Source organism: Acinonyx jubatus, chromosome B3 (assembly GCF_027475565.1).
Source record: "Acinonyx jubatus isolate Ajub_Pintada_27869175 chromosome B3, VMU_Ajub_asm_v1.0, whole genome shotgun sequence".
NCBI lineage: Eukaryota > Metazoa > Chordata > Mammalia > Carnivora > Felidae > Acinonyx > Acinonyx jubatus.
The window spans coordinates 131,536,259-131,554,142 of NC_069386.1; the positions used below are offsets into that span (position 1 = coordinate 131,536,259).

Sequence of the window (17,884 nt, forward strand, 5' to 3'; positions counted from 1 at the left end):
CCCAGTACAAAAGTTTAAAGGAAGTCCAGACTACAAGGAAATGACAACAGAGGGCAATTTGAATCCACAGGACAAAAATCAGTAAGAGTACCAGGAATGTAAATATAGGGGTAAATATAAAATATTGTATGAATACATTTTTAAATCATTTTAAACTCCTATAAAAAATAAGATTGTATAAGGGAATACTTATTTTCTGCACTGTTGTGTTTATAACATATAGAGACATTAATAGCACAAAGAAGGGAGGAAATGAAGCTATATTAGAGTCAAGTTGTAGATTTTAGTAAAATTGAGTCAGTGTTAATCTGAAGTAGACTATGATCATTTAAGACCTACATTGTAATTCATAAAAAAATCAACAGAAGAGTTAAGATGTAATACTAAAAAGTATTTGCTTAACACAAAAGAAAGTGATAGGGAGAAACAAAGAATCAAAAAAGATGCCAGACTTATAGATAAAAAGCAAGATGCAGACATGAATCGAATCACATCAACAGTTACATTAAATGGGAATTGAATCAAAAGGCAAAAATGTTTATACTAAATTAAAAAAGCAAGATCCAACTACATGCTACCTACAAGAAATATATACAAGTAGTACTTTACTCCAAAGACACAAACAGGTTGAAAATAAAAGGATAAAAAAGATACACTATGTAAACAGTAACTACAAGACAGCTAGTATGGTTATACTGATATCACATAAGACAGTCTGTAAGTGAGGAAACATTACCAGAGACAAAGAGGCATTTATAAAGAACCTACAGCTAACATGTTATGGTGAAAGACCGAATGCTTACTTCTTAAGATCAGGCAGGAGTAAGATAAAGATGTCTCCTCTTACCACTTCTCCTCAGCTTTATTTTGGAAGTTCTTGACAAGGCAACAAGGTAACAAATGGAAGTAAAAGGCATACGGTTTGGAAAGGAGGAAGTAAAACTGGTTTTATTCACTGATGATGTGATCCCGCGTATAAAAATTCTAAGGAATCTATTAAAAAATTTACCACAACTAATTAGTAAGTTTGGCAACATCACAAGAAACGATATTGAAATACAACAATATAGCAACAGTATATCTATATGATAGCAAAGAATAATCTGAAAGTGAAATTAAGAAAATAGTTCCTCAGGAGGCCTGGGTGGCTCAGTCGGTTAAGTGTCCGACTTCGGCGCAGGTCATGATCTCAGGGTTCATGGGTCTGTGCCCCACATCAGGCTCTGTGCCGACAGATAAGAGCCTGCAGCTGCTTCAGATTCTGTGTCTCCCTCTCTCTCTGCCCCTCCCCCACTTGCATTCGGTCTCTCTCCAAAATAAACATTAAAAAAATTTTTTTTAAAGAAAATAATAATTCCATTCACAATAGCACAAAAATGAATAAAATAATTAGAAACAACAATAAATGCTTAACTTGCACAATAAAAGCCACAAAAAATTTTTGAGAGAAATTAAAGAAAATCTAAATAAATGAAGAGATCCTGGATTGGGAGATTCACTATTACTTTTATGGCAATACTCCCTCAATTGATCTAGAGATTCACTGCCAACCTTATCAAAATCCTGGCAGGCTTTTTTTGTAGAAATTGACAAGCTGATTCTAAAATTTATATGGAAATGTCAAGGACTGAGAATAGCCAAAATAATTTTGAAAAAGAACAAAGTTAGAGAACTCACACTATCTAATTTCAAAACTTGCTATGAAGCTACATATTCAAGACAGTGTGGTATTGGCTTACGGACAGACATATAAATCAATGCAACAAAACAGAGATTCCAGAAATAAACCTTTAGATTTATGTTCAGTTAACTAATTTTTTTACAAAAGTGTCAAGGCAATTTAGTGGGAAAAGAGACTTTTCAACAAATGATGGTTGGACAACTGGATATCTAGACACAAAAAACCTTTTTTACTCAGACCCTTACCTCACACCATACACAAATATTAAAGCAGATTACAGACCTACATGTAAAAGCTAAAACTAGAAATTTTCTGGAATAAAACATAGGAGAAAATCTGTAGTCTTAGATTAGGCCAAATTTTCTAAGATACGACACCAAAGGATGACCCATAAAAAGAAAAATTGGACTCCATCAAAATCAACTTTTCTCTTTAAATGACCTCATTAAAAAAAATTAATACAAGCCACAGACAGGCAGAAAATACATGCAAAGTATATACCTGATAAAAGACTTGCATCAAGAATATATAAAGGACTCCTACAACATGATAATAAGAGAACACAGTAGAAAACCAGGCAAAAGATCTGAATAGATATTTCATACAGAAGATATAAGGACAGCTAAGAGGCACACGAAAACTGCTGAACCTCATTAATCATTAGGGAAATACACATTAAAATCACAATGAGATACCACTACAAACCCACTAGACTGGCTTTAATTTGAAAACTGACAACACTAAGTGTCAAAGAGGATGAAAAGAAGTTGGAACGCTCCCACGTTGCTGGCAGGAATGTAAAATGGCACAACCACGTTGGAAAACAGCTTGGCAGTTTCTTAAAAAGTTAAACACAAACTTATATGACCCATCAACTCCACTCCCATGAATCCATCCAAGGGCAATGAAAACATGTCTACAGAAAGATTTGTACATGAATGGTCATAGCAGTATTATTCATAACAGTTAAAAAGTGCAAGCAATCCAAACGTTCATCAATTGGTAAATGAATACACAAAAGATAGCACAGCCATGTGATGCAATAACTCTTTAGCAATAAAAAGCAATGACCTACTGAGACTTGCTACAATGTGGGTGCACATAAAAACCATGCAAAGTGAAAGAGGCAAGACACAAAGGACTCCATATTCTATGATTTCCTTTCTGTGAAATGTGTAGAAAAGGCAAATCCATAGAGCCAGAGAACAGATCAGTGGTTGCCCGGGGCTAAGGGTGGGAATGGAAACAAATACGCATGAAGAACTTTTTAGGGTGATGGAAATGTTCTAAAGGTGCCATGTGCCGATGACTGCACCACTGTAAAAATTTACTCAAAGCAATTAAACTGCAAATTTACAACAGGTGAGTTTTTGATATATATCTATAAAACCTAAATAAAGCTGCTAAAAAACAGCAGCTTGCTTTACGATAACTCTTGGCTATCTCCCTCTCCCCCCAACGTTTACCTTTTCAGTCTTTTGTCTCTTGTGTCACTTCTTGGTCAACTTCCATTCCACGCTCTGCAGTTTCCCCTCATTGTGGGGCCCAGTCCCGGCAAAGAGCCCACTGGTCCATTTTCAAGTCTTCAGAGGGGCCACACTGCTCCAGCCCCTTAGACCTTACTCGGCAAAACCCTCTCATTTTTAACCGCTGATCCCAACTGGCCTGCCAAGCTGTCCAGCCAACTCTTGTTGGCTATTTTAAAGTCTCTTACTCTCAGGTCCATCAGATGCCCCATCGCTTCCTTCTGCATTCTCCTACACAAATGCAAGTAACATGCTAGTCCATAGCCGTCGGGAGTTGTCACATCAGCTTGTACCTTGGTGTTCACGAGTATACCTTGGCATCTGGTTCTGTTATAAATGTTGTTTTGGGTTTGCTGCCTGGTTACGGTATCTTTAAAAAAAAAATGTTTTTTAATGTTTATTTATTTTTAAGAGAGAGACGGACAAGGTGCAAGTGGGAGAGGGGCAGAGAGAGAAGGAGACACAGAATCGGAAGCAGGCTCCAGGCTCTGAGCTGTCAGCACAGAGCCTGACGTGGGCCTCGAACTCAGGAACCATGTGATCATGACCTGAGCTGAAGTCAGACGTTCAACCGACTGAGCCACCCGGGAGCCCCTACTGTGTCTTTTTTACGTGGATATGTGAGAAGATCCAAAAGCCATGCGGCCCCTGTTGTCATCACTTTCCCAGATTTCTTAGCTGCCAATCGTACCTTTCTCTCTAGGAAGCTGACAAATCCTTCAGTCTGTGGAGCTGATCAAACCTTGGTATAGAGCTTACTATGTGCCAGACACTGTTCAAGCACATTATCGTTACTGAACCCACTTAATCTGCTTAAACGACACATGAATTAGCACTATTATTATCCCCAATTTACAAATAGGGAAACTGAAACAGAGAGGTCAAGAAACTTGCCAAGATCACAGTGCTGGTGAATGTCTCTATAAAATCTAGAGTCAGTGCTCTTTAACCACTAGACAATGCTGCCTCCAATGAGCGTATGAAATGTATCTGGCCTGATAGATCTAGCATTCACCTGTGACTAACACCCCTGTCCCCCAAGTCCTCCCTAAGATGGGAAACTGTAACCCCTCCTTCAAAGACCAAGTTCAAATGTCAATTCTTCTAAGAAACTGGATGAGCTCACATAGGGAGGTGGCTGCTTCTTCCTTCCTCCCCCTTCTTTTCTCCAACCCATCCCTTTATGATTGTGCTTTTCACCAGGTGTTAAAATTGTTCGTCAACATCCTTGTCTTCCCCATGGGCTCGGAGAACAGTTTTTATTCGTCTCCTATCCCAGAGCTTACCCTAGCGACGGGCGCCCAGCAGGCTCTCAATAAACACTGATGGAACTGAGTCGGCAATAGTTTTTTTTCTTAAAACTAGCTCAAAATGTACTTGAAAGCAACATAATTGCATCTTTTTTTTTTTTTTTTTTTTTTTTTTTTTTAAATCTGTAATTCAGAGGTTTTACCAAGTCTGGCTAATGAGTTTTTCTGGGGCATTCTTCAGAAGAAACATAGCATCTGATTCTCCTGATATTTTAGCTGCTTATTTCCAACATGCATAGATTGTTGCTTCTGATGCTAATTGCCAGGGAGATTCAAAGGAGAACCAGCTACCACACCCTTCAGCCAAGCACCTGCCAGCACAGAGAGGATATGGGAGGAAGAGCTAGCAGAAGGAAGGTACCATGTGTCTGTGCCAGGCCTAAAGAATTACCACCAAACTCACAAATAAACAGGAAAAATTCAAACCTAAAATAGAGAGGAAAGTGGAAAAACCAAATGTCAATTGAAAAGAAATAATTCATTAATTTTTAAAAGTCTGGTAATTTAACAGGGGCACCTGGGTGGCTCAACTGGTTAAGCATCCAACTTTGGCTCAGGTCATGATCTCGAGGTTCGGGGGTTTGAGACCTGCGTCGGGCTCTGTGCTGACAGCTCAGAGCCTGTTGCCTGCTTCACATTCTGTGTCTCCCTCTCTCTCTCTGCTCCTCACACGCTCATGCTCTGTCTCTCTCTCAAAAATAAATAAACATTAAAAAAAAAAAAAACAACGAAAAAATAAAAATCTTGTAATTTAACAGAGAGCTTTGCTATGAGAAAATACAATTATATCGTAGATTTCCTTGTTGGTGTACAGATCTATGGCAGATATTGCCATATAAATATAAATATACAAATATAAAGGCAGATATTTGTAAGAAAATTTATAACCCCGCTCATTTTTAGTAGAAGGTTCTAGTAGTTCCTAAGAAAAGTCAGAAATTCTGCAAAGATGCCTTTGTCATTTTCTGGGCTTTAGCTCAATCCCTCTCTGCCACTCTAAGACTTGACTAAAAATACCTCTGAGAAAAAAAGAATGGAGAGAAACACAATGATTTAAAAAGAAATAGGTAGGAAGTATCACTTGAAAGAGCTGGGGACCCCATCCCCTCCGACCCTGTTCTCGTGTAAAGTATTAAGGCATTTGACACCGAAACCAGGGAAAGAAAACAGCGGCTTAATGAGTTTGCTCTGGCCAAGAGCCAGAACAGGGGTGCTGCCTGTGTCCCCACCCCTCTCCTTCCCATCCACCCTGCTTCCAGGGCTAATACCTCTGGACTTGGTCTGTGGCATGGATATCACTAAACCACCAGGAAAACTTCCCGGAGTCTGACAGGCTCAGAGAGGGTAAAATCTGGCTTCCTTCTTGACCAGACAGGATGCGAATTCCTCTTTCCCAACACACATGTGTCATTTCAACAGTCGGCCCTTGGGGGGCCGCGTACAAAGGCCACACTTAAAATACTCTGACGTGCTTCAGTGTCCAACTTTGCCCCAAGAAGTTTCAACTCGAAGAGTTCCTTACTTGAAAAATGTGGGTCTGGGAAGCCCTGGGAGCAAACTTTCTCAACAACTAAACCACTGAAGACAGTCATTCTCGTCCCTGCTGTGGGAACTCTGGACTCCCATCCAGACGGGTGCATATGCGGCTTCCGTGAGGAGGCCTGCAGTCACCAAAATTCCACTAAGCTAGGAGCACTAAGCTAGGCCAGGGCCTGCTTGAGAACTTTCTTATAGGTAAGCCGCCATTACTGCAAATATCCTCCAATCCCAGAGGTAAGGAGGAAAGCAGAGGTCCCAAAGCTTTACCCAGAAAATGTATTACTTCCTACTGAGGTCAAGGAAGTTATCTGATGCCTGGCCCCCTCCACCCTCCTTTAACAGAAGGACATGATATGCAGAAAGACCTAGATGAGGAGAGCACATCTCCCTCTTTACCACCGAGAAGCAGTTAACTGGGGCAGTAAGTTCCATTGAGCTCTCGATAAATATATGCTACATCACCTAATTTTAAGGTAAGCACACAGACGTCAGCCATCTGTGAGCCATGGCTATCTCAGCTGAAAACAAGAAGCTCATTTACTCACTCGTTCATTCACGTACAGCTCTGTACCAGACATTGCTTCCCACACAAAAGAGAAACTTCTGCCCAAGTGGAACGTATATTCTAGTGATGGGAGACAGACAAATTAGATAAGAAAAAAAAAAAATACAATGCGAGCAAAGGGTTAACAAATTCCCTTCCTCGTCTGCTTGAGAACTTGACCCGAGGTTAACTTTCCAGTTCTGTTTCCCAGGAAACCTAATAAAGATAAAATGTCAATTATGTTACCAGGCAACATTGTTTATGATAAAAGTGACCCCTGATTGATAACTTGCATCTGGACTGGAAGGAACCATATACATCAGACGAGGACGTCGTAGCTTGGGCTTCCTCAAATGTGAGGGCTTAAAACTGAGCACCTCCCTAGGGGAACCCTGAGTACTTGGGACAGATCCCGTGCCCACTAATTGCGAGGCTCATTCTCTGCCACTTGATGGGGGAGGGGCAAATACAACAGCTGCTGGGTGGCCATACGGACTGCTGAGACCACGATTCACAAAGAAGAGAAACCCCTGACGTTGCCCTGCTGGCAATTTACGATCCTGTTCTGGATTCTTCTGTCTAGATGGGTGTCAACCATGGCCTGTGAAAGGCTTGTGAGTTAGAGTGTTTCACTGAACCTAAGAAGACCCTGGTGAGCCCTGTGTATAGTATATTCGATGCTGGTTCAACGCTAAGGAGAAAGAAAGACAGAAAAAAAGGATGGGTCCGTTGGGCAAGCCGCTTCTGAAGATCCCTGCAGGTCTAAAGCACCACCCCCCCCCCCCAACCCTTGACTTTGCCACTTAGCTGCCACGCAATGATTTATCTTCTCAGGCTTCTGCTCAGTCACTCCCTCAGGAAAACCTCCCCTCACCACCAAATCTAGGTCAATGTCATTTTAAAATGGACTCCCACAGAAATGGGGACCTTCCCTTCTGAGCACTATCTCAGCACTAGACATCCGAGAATATAATGATCGAATTTCTCTCCGGGAGCAAGGAGCAGGTAGGGCTCACCGTTTTATCCTCAGGTAAATATCCTCAGATATTTATGCTGGTGGAACAAGTGAAGGTCACAACACATCATCTGAAACCAAACAGAGGTGGGTAGTGTTCCTGATACCACGGATACCACCAGTGTGTGTTTTTTTGGGCTACCCCCATCCAGAGCATGACCCAAGAATTGTTCTGCAAATATTGCCACTGCTATCAGTAATTCCCAGGGGGATCAATCTCCAGTCATATCAAGAGGTATTGGGAATGTTAAAAAAAAAAACAAACCTGTTAACTTTGATTGTCAGACATTGTATTGTACAACTATCTCTTTCAGGAAAACTTGCCAAGTGAAAGGGTAAATTTTTAAAAATTTAAAAATTAGCGTTGTCTTTGTCCTATTTCCGAAGGCTTGACTCACTGGGAATTTTTATTTTCCTGCTGAACTAGAAAGTCCATAGGGATCATTTGTGCGCTTAACCCTAGCTCCTAGCCCATGAATATTTGATGGATGAATAAATAAGTGAATGAATAAACAAATAATCTCTCCCTCCCCTCCCGTCCCCATCAAAACAGAAAATCACCACAGAGACAAATCTATTGCGAAGAACTGAAATAAACTCATCTACTAGCTCATGTTTCAGGGAACTCCAATTCTAAATGGTGACTGAAAGGAGGCAGCGCACAGCCGGTCAAAACCATGTGCGCAGAGGCCTTTATGAGATGCAATGAACTGCCGGTTAGTTCACTGGTCCCTCCCCTTTCAACCCTCCCATCTCAGCACTTTGGAAGCCTAAAATGACCTACCCTCTTCCACTAAAGCCAAGGGCAGACCAACATGGATGCAGCTCCCTTGCACTTGTAAAGCTTTCAGACAACACAGGGCTCTAACATTCATTGTGAGTACATTGAAAGCAATTACCTGTTCCCTATAATTCATTCCCCATAATTCATCACTGAAAGTGGTCTTGGGGTTTCATAATTAAAATTGACAAAGATTCCTTTGTTTCCATACTAAAGTTCTGATGGCATTAAGGGATTAGCCAGACCTAGTCTACATTTAAACAAAACAGAGAAGATTTGGCTGATGCATTCTGTTACATAAATAATTACATCTGGACTGGCTTTTAAAAGTCCTTGTTTTCTAAGTGTAACGTATTCCTCCAAGCTACGCTGCCCAGTGCACCACTGTCAAGAACAGGGTACCAACTGGGCATGGTCCATGTGGACCAAGTGGTGAGAGAACAGGACTGGGTGTCAGGAGGAGGTCCGAGCCCCAGCTGTGCCACCAACTGGTTGTGTGATTTAAAATCCTGCTGCCTTATCTACTGACTGTTTTCCCAACCAAAATGTAAACTCCACAGGGGCACTGACTGGGTCTCACCTGTTCTTAGATCAGTGTTCGGCATCAGTAAAGTAACCCAGTAAGGTTCTCAATACACATTTATTAGATGATACTGAACGTGATTTCTCTGGCTCTCAGATTCCCCATCTGTAAAGGGCAGTGATTGAAACAAACGTGCTCTGATAAGTCCCCAGATTTCCAGATTCTATACCCCGCCATCAGTTCAACTATTATGGAAATTTTCCTTAGCAGGGAAATGACTCATGTGACGTGCTCAGGGCAGTGAGCTAGGTTGACCAAAAGTCCTCCGGACCGAGTCTGTGACTCTCCCCTTGCAACTGCTTCAGCCACGCAGAATCCTTTCAGATTCTGAAACGCCAAGGTCTTTCCCGAGTCAAGACCACTGCACATGCTGGCTGCTCTGCTTGGAATCCTCTTTCTCCTGCTGTTGGCAGGGTTACCTCCTTCTCATGGTCAAGTCCTGGGCTCAGTGTCTCCTCCTCGGCAGGCCTGGACTGGCCACCCTACCTAAGCAGGTCCTCTGCTCTTTGCCTCCACTGCACCCACTCAATGCCTGACACTTCTTCCAATTTGTAATTGTACACATCGGTTTCCCGGTTTATTATCTGTCTCCCTCAGTCGACTGCATCCTCCCTGATAGCCTGGACTACGTCTCTTCTATTGGCCAATGTAGTACCAAGCCCAGTACTTGACATACAGCAGAACTCAACAAATACTTGTCAGATGACTGGCCAAATCTATGGCGTGCCAGGCCCTATGCTGAGAGGTTTATGTGAAAATCCACAGATCTCTACATAAAGCCTCACTCCAGCCGAATGTATACGATGCTGACCAGAGTTCTAACTCCATAGTTCTACCAGCTATTTGGGAGGTAGCCCTGGCACTCCCTAGTCGATTTGCACTGACAGCATTTCAAGTGCACATCCTCAAAGCTTTACTCCCTTTACAAATCGTGAGGCTGTCTCAACATGGCCGCTTTCCTATTTGCTTTTGTGGCAACCTGGACCTTGCCCTGGCAACTCACACAAACTATCCCGAAATTGCTTGTTTTAATTCCTAACTCCCCATGGGACTGTAAGTTGCAGGAGGGCAGGGACATTGCCCCTCCTTTTCACCAGCACCTAACTCAGATAGGGTCCATTACCTCACAGGTATGCAATAATCCTCATTAAACGAATGAACAAATGACCTTGCTGAGTGAATAAATAAATGGGCCTAGAAACTCAAGCTCACTTCAGTTAAAGTGATCAGGTGTCCTCCTTCATTTCACAACCTTTAAAGTTACTTAAGTTTACGTCTTTTTTTTTTTTTTTAATGTTTATTTTTGAGAGACCTAGAGAGATAGGGCATGAGTGGGGAAGGAGCAGAGAGAAAGGGAGACACAGAATCTGAAGCAGGTTCCAGGCTCTGAGCTGTGAGCACAGAGTCCGATGCAGGGCTCAAATCCACAAACGGCGAGTTCATGACCTGAACCGAAGTCAGATGCTTAACCGACTGAGCCACCCAGGCGCCCCTACTTAGGTTTACGTCTTAACCTTTTCTTTTCTCCTACTATCTCCTAGAGTGCAGGCCCATTTCCTTTTAATCTCTGAATCCCTGGAAGATCGTCACGGACAAAAAGTTGATACACAGCTTCCTGGAAATGTATCTGAATTCTCCCATGTTCGCCGTTGGCTTCTGATACAAAAAAGTCATGTGCGGTTTAAGAAGGGAACACTTCGGACCACTGCAGGTGGGAAGACAGCCGGTATGCCAGCTAGCAGGCAAAGGTGAAGGCCAAGCTGCTTTAGCGCCTGGGGAGACGGTGCATGCAGCACGGCCCCCCTGGCTTCCTGGCTGGCCCCCTCCCCATGGTCACATGGGCCGTAGGAGTCTGTCTGCCTGTGGCTGCTATCTGGGGACCATAAACACAGGAAGCACCCTACTCAGCAGCCCGTGGGACACTGCAGGCCTCTCTGCCCCTTTTTGGCCTGCTGATTCTGGGCTACAGTAAGCCAAGCTGAACAGTTACAAAGGGCACCAAAATTACTGGGGAAGTCTAGGAATCTTTAAAGCCAATGCACAGTGGTGATTAGCGGTCTATTTGATTGCCTGTAATAACAAAACTCCAAAAAGGCGCTCTGCACCGCTTTACTCCCCGGTGTGGCCTCAAGCATCTCGGGGAGCTCAGAGTCTGACCACAGGCCTGACTTCCCACCTTCTCTGAGTCGGGGTCTCCCAGGTACAACTCCAGGATGCGCTCTAGCAAAAACTACAACCCACAGGCACGCCTCCCAGGAGTCGCTGGTATTTGCCTTGTTTTAACTTGTCCCCACCCTCCCTGAAGTAAAAGAAATTCAGAGCCAGGGAAAACACACACTGCAATCCGTTTCGCTCAGCCAGTACCTCGGACATGGCTGACAAGAAGCAAAGCCACTTGAAATGTCCTTTGCTGACCTCTGTTTATAAAAGATGATCAAATATTCCTAAAACAGCATGTAATCAATAACTGGAATCCCAAAGCCAAGCTTCCCGGAAGAGCCATGGGGACTGAAGAGAGGAGAATCATTTCTCTTCTCCTTAGAAGGCTGAGGGGAGGGGCACCTGGCTGGCTCAGTCAGAAGAGCGTGTGACTCTTGATCTTGGGGTTGTGAGTTCGAGCCCCCATGTTGGGTGTAGAGATTACTTAAAAATAAAATTTTAAAAAATCTTTCAAAAAAAAAAAAAAAAGAAGGCTGAGGGGAGCGCCAGGCTGAGATCCCCTGTGTTGCCCAGTGAACACCCATTGCTACCGCATCAGACCAGTCACCCCACCTCCTTTCCCTAAAGCACCAAGGCCATCGGTCATTAGTGCTATCCAAGCTCACTGATAACACATCTTGAGCACAGCTCACCCAAAGCAGCAGTCACAAATAAATGCCCTTCCCTGAAAAATGTGTGGTGTGAGCCTCAGCAACCAAATGAGTGATGGCTGCTTCACAAACTCCCGCTTCAACTTGGTTCCACTTCCTGCTGGTAAGTCGGCTGGGCACCATCATCACCAGAAATGACAACTTAGCGCCTGCCGCTCGCCTGCCGCCCTACAAAGTGCTTCCACGAGCATTTTCTCACGTGTGCGTTACCTCAGCTCTGTGACATAGGTGGGATTACGCCCATTTCACAGATAAAGAAACTGAGACCCAGTGAGAAGGAGGACTGGCTCCATCCAAGTCCAAGGCCCCTGGCTCTCACCCTCGCTGCCCCTCATCCGAGCGCCAGCCTGGGTAAGGCCCTCCGAGAACCCACGGAGGGGAGCGGTCCTGGTGCTTGAAGGCTAACACTCTCTGATCTCACCCTCTGCAGAGGCTGGGCTACCCACAGGGTAAGAACTAGATGTGAAACAGACAGGGCAGTATGGCGCTGGGGTGGCACCAAGCATTCTCTCCCTCCAGGAGGAAAGAGGCCGCAGGAAGGGCCAGGGGAGAGGAGGAGAGAGGAAGAAATGGTGACCTGGGACATGCTCTGCATGAGACATGAGGAAAAATGTGATGAGAAAACCCCAATCAACAGCAGAGCCTGGGAACCGTCCCCTGGCAACGCCTCGTGCTTGGGTCCAGCGCTTCCTCCCAGCAGGGCAGGATGACGGCAGGCCATGCACCGTCGGAGGGTCGGACCAAGCGTCTCCACACACAGACAGACCTTCCCCTGTGTGGCACAGGGCTGGAAGAACGGCAGCCAGGTCACCGTGGTCACGGTCACGCGACCTACAGCGCCAGCCTCACGGGGCGGCAATGCCCAGGAAAGAGCGAACACTGTGAGGGTCAATGATGACAAAGTAAGAGCCTTGGTGAACACAACGGCATCCCTGGGATCCAAGGTCTGGAGCTCAGGCTCTTTCTGAAAGAGACCCAAGTTCACTGGTTTGGCACTGACTCTTAGAAAAGATGGGAGAATTACAAAAGTATAAAGTTGATTACTGAAGCTCATTAAGTCCTCAGGGACAACTAAAACGCTGAGGGCATCTGAGTATATTTCTCTTTTTTTTTAAGTTTGTGTATTTATTTTGAGAGAGAGCAAGAGAGTGTGAGTGGGGGGAGGGGCAGAGAGGGAGAGGGGAAGAGAGAGAGAGAGAGAGAGAATCCCAAGCAGGTTCCACACTGTCAGCACAGAGCCCGATGCATGGCTCAAACTCACGAACCATGAGGTCATGACCTGAGCCTAATCAAGAGCTGGACGCTTACCTGACCGAGCCACCCAGGAGCCCCTAAGTGTATTTCTAAAGAAAAAGATCTGCTTTATCGATTTCCATCTCTTATTACGAAGCTCTCTACAGTACATTTTCTTATCCTCGCAAATCAGTCTAACCCTGTCCATTATACCCTTCCAGATACATATTTTTCAGGGGCAGAAAGGTGAAAAGGAGCAAACACATGAGGAGATGGGATGTAAGAAGCCACTGGTGCTTAGGGACAGCAGCTACTTCCGGATGTCCCCACCTACTCTGCAGAGACCCTAGCTGCAGACGTCCACTGACAAATGACCCAGGTCTGGCTTTTGGGCCCTGAGAAACCCACTGCTCTAAGTCAGGTGGTGCTGGAAGCACTGGGCATGACCAAAAGCTCCAGCTGCTTTTTCTCTTTTCATCCACGTTTTGTGGTCCCCTAACTGGCCTTCACCTCTATCCACCCCAAAGTAATCTCTCATCACTGCCGCACAATCCCAGCCTTCAGGACGCTGCAGCTGGCAAGGACCCTCTGGAGTAGCTGGCCAATCCCCTCACTGGTCTTCAGAGCCCAGACAGAACAGCAAGACGGCAAGAAAGGAGAAGAAAAGGCTTCAAAGTTAAGCGGTCTCTTCACTTTGGGTACGTCAAATGGGAATCTCCTTGAACTTGGGTGAAACAAGAAGAGAAATGAGCCGGTAAGCAATTCCTGGCATGTAATCCATCATCTCGTGCAAACTTCTCATCATTATTATTTTTCAGTTGGACTCCGGTGGACCACCAACATTTCAGGGCAGGAGGCCAGAGCCCAGTATGACTGGCTTCCTCCTCAATGAATAGGCTTCAGATGAAAACAAATGATCCAGCCCAGCCTCACCAATCTTACACAAAGCATTTTCAATAGCAGGTATTGGTTTGGCACCTCTGAGAGCCCCAAGGGAACGCATTCACCCCTCCAGACTTGCATCTGGGAGTTAACCACACACACTTACAGGTTAGAGGGAGGGAGAGCAAGGTCAGGGTCTCTCCTTGATGCCCACCACTTATTATTAAAAGGGAGAAGAAACAGATCCTCAAAAAAATATTCCATGCTCCCTCCCTTCTCCCTCTATTTATAACATCATTGGAAACAGAACTAAAAATGGAGCTTAGGGGACATGCACTATCGCTCAGATGATCTCAGTCAGTGGAAGATGAGATCAAACTTGAGAGCATCTTCTTGGTGCCAAGGCCTCAAGCCAGTCCAAACCTTGGGGTGTCCTTGCGGCCCTTCACAGGCCGTGCCAATCTGAATCAATGGCCTTTGGAGCCAAACAGGCCTTCTCTACAAACAGTTTAACAAGATTGGGAAAATCAGCATTTACGCACAACAAATAGAAGATGGATGCGTGTGGCTTTGAGCCCCCAGGCAGATGAAATGCCATTTCCATGAGCTACGCCCCCAACGTTTGAAGCTCTTAAAAATGAACAGGGAGCAACTCCACTGTTCATTTATCCCAAGGCTGGGACCTGCATCCCCTCTGTCGTTCAAAGCGCTACGTGACTATTCCTAGAGGAAGGGGGATGGGGCCCTAGGAGCCTCCCGTGCCCAGCCCAGGAGGAGCTACGGAAGAGCCAGATACCTACTGTTGGACTTCATGTACATCTATCCTGCAGCACAAGGTCAAAACAAGGGACAGCTGAAGAGATTTGGAACACAATCATCGCATTTCTTGTAAGAGCCACACAAAAAGGAAAACCACCACCAAATGCCTTAGACAGCTAGCCCTCACATGCCCTTTCCAAAGGCAGCTCAAATGGAAAGCGTTCTTGTGTGGCCTCAGAGCCGCCCCCATGTTCATAAAAACTGTCCGATATTTGGCAAACTCAAGTCTCTGGACTGATAAGCCATTCAAGGGACAGTGATCCTGTGTGCTGGGATTTCCATGTCATGAACTTGTCCCCCAAAAGAAGAGGGAGGCCTGTGTGCAGAGCCACCGCCACGGAGGAAGGATGGCATAAAGCAGGCTCCCATCAGACCCCCCCCGCCCCCCCCCCCCCGACTCCCGCTGGGCCGGTGCTTCGTTCATGTGACTCATACCCATACAGCCCTCCTTCCTCCCTCTCCCACCTTCAAACCTCATGGCAAAGTGAGAGAGCCGGTAGAAAACAGACAAAAGAGCCTATACCCATTATTCTAAAAAACTATTCCAATCGTAGTTCATATTTAAAATTGCTTTGTTACAATAGCTAAACCGGAGACGGCATTGTAAGGCTTTCTATTTTCCTTCTTTAGGAACCTGATTTAAAAAATGAAGAAGGCTTACCCATTTTTGAAATAGAGGACATGGGCTCTCTGAAGTCCTGTTTCTAGGAAAAAACCTAGTTCTTGATCGTGGGGAGCAGGGCCAGGCTTAGGGCTTCTGTTTTGAATATTGGTAAGTATTACCTAGAAGGGGAGAAAATCGGAAAACTAATCAGATCCACATCCAAGCCTCGTCCCTTCAAACCGCATGTCTACACGTGCTGCACGACCTGACAAATCACCTTCCTCACGCACACACCGGTGCATCGGGGCTGGTGCAGAAGCGAGTGCAAGGATTAGGAGAGCCGAGAGAATGGCACCTATGAGACGGGGCATGTGTGGCCCTCCTGGCCAGGATGGCTGAGGACTGAAGGGTGCCGAAGGGTGCACGGTGCCGGGAGAAGAGCTGAGGCGGAGGGTTCTGCTGGATGCCCGGATGTTGACAGAGAGTCTGGGTGAGACAGAAACAGGTCCCAGCAACAGGCGGGAATAGTCATCAGCTACCAATGGCCGACGTCACAGACAGGCAGACTGAAGCTTCAGCCCTGCATAAGCTTGATGAACTCAAAAAGGGCGGAGCCTAAGAAGCACTATGATTGGCATTGGCCCCATAATTCCCTAGGGAGGGCGAACCCTCTAAGCTACAGAGCCAAGGTTACGGACTCTCGAGGGGAGAGCCGAGACAAACAACCTAAGCTCTCTCTCTCCCCAGATTTGATCTTTTGTCAACAGACAGCGAGGTTTTAAAGGTTTAAACTTTTAGCCCCGGCAAGAAAGACTGCCAAGTAAGCAGGATAAAGACCTGTAAGTTGAGTGGGTTACAGTGACGTGTAAACACATATCTACTATTACAGAGGCTACTCGCCTTAAACTGGCAAGTCGAATAAAGCATTTATCCAACAGAAGCTACTTGTGGCCCATTTAAAAACCATACAAGTGTTCTCCAAACATGTTGTCCACGTTTGCTGACAGTCAGCAGCTCCCCAAAGACCCAACTGTTAGCCACGCCCCAAACCTCTTAGAGGTCTCGACATTATTCTCTGAATGGAGTTGAAGCGATTGCTGGATCTCTAACTCTCGAGCTTTGGGAAACAGAAAAGAAAGCACACAATGAACAGATGTTGTGGAATGAAATCCAGGCGGGCAACCCTTGCATTTGAACAACATCCCAGCATCTTCTCAAAACTGCCTGGCTCCTTCCCGACTTAGCACTTGTCTCTGCAAGTGCTAAGAGGTGGGTGTTCCTCCTACCCCGCGAACCGTCAGTTTTGGCTTCACTGCAGGCTCCTCCCCAACATCCTCCAAGTGCTGCGGATGCACAGAGCGCGGTCTCTTGTAAGTCTCTCCTCAAGATGATCTCATCCGTTCCTCTGAGCTTCAGAAATCATCTCTATGCTGCCAACTCCCAAATTTATCCTCTCCGCTGCAGACTTTCCCCCTCTGAATCCCAGACTCAGATATTCAACGGCTTCCTTGACATCTCTACTTTGGGGCCCAATAGTTAGCCTTCGTGTGCTTTCAAAAATAGTTTTTTAATTTTTTAAAAATGCCATGATTATCTTAAAAAGCAAAAAACCAATTCTGTACAACACAGAAAGAAAATTAAAAATCACCTCAAAATATCCCCCCTACAGAAATAACCAGTTAGCATGTATTAAACAACAATCCAGATGTCTCTATACATACGTATCAAGGGAAGAAAGATAAAAATCATCTTACAAAAACAGATTGTATTATATAAGCCAGTTTTAAACTTAAACCATTAGAATTAATTTTAATTGAATTTAACAGGAAAAACTAAAATGTGATCAGAGTAATCACTCAACTTCAGAAAAGTGTTTGTTTGTTTGTTTGTTTGTTTTAAGCACATAGTCATTAAAGGCCTGGGCACTTTTCCTAAAGTTAAAAATGGATCTTGTATTTATTATGTGTGTGTGTGTGTGTGTGTGTGTAGAAAGAGAGAGAGTATAGATACAGATATATCTTAACAAGTTAAGTCTTTTGATCCAAAAAGGGGGATGTCTTTCCATTTGTTTAGATTTTCTTTAATTGCTTTCAACAGTGATTTGTAGTTTTCAGGGTATAAGATTTGTACTTCTTTTTATTATCCCCATGTATTTTCATCTTTCCGATGCTATTATAAATGGAATTGACTTCTTAATTACATTTTCAGATTGTTTATTGCTAGTGTATAGAAATAAAAGTGATGTTTTTATATTGACCTTGTATTCTATAATCTTGCTGAAATCATGTATTAGTTAAAATAGGGTTTGTGTGTGTGAATTCCTTAGGATTTTCTGTATGCAAAATCATGTCATCTGCAAACAGAAATAGTCTTACTTCTCCCTTTTAATCTGGATGCCTTTTATTTTATATTGCCTAATTGTATTGGCTAGAACCTCTACTACAATACTGAATAGAAGTGGTGAGAAGAGACATCCTTGTCATGCTCCTGATCTTAG

General features: G+C 44.4%; 1 protein-coding gene across 6 annotated transcripts in view; it reads right to left on the reverse strand.

The window, feature by feature from the left end:
- Positions 1-17,884, reverse strand: part of TTC7B (tetratricopeptide repeat domain 7B) — a 253,767-nt gene that overhangs the window by 158,000 nt on the left and 77,883 nt on the right. For 5 of the 6 annotated variants that reach the window (XM_053224825.1, XM_053224828.1, XM_053224827.1 and 2 more), the window contains one exon: positions 15,445-15,566. In XM_053224825.1, coding sequence (XP_053080800.1) covers positions 15,445-15,566 — 122 coding nt within the window. Of the gene's footprint in view, positions 1-15,444; positions 15,567-17,884 lie in introns of those variants that run through there. The other variant, XM_053224830.1, reaches the window with a different exon arrangement.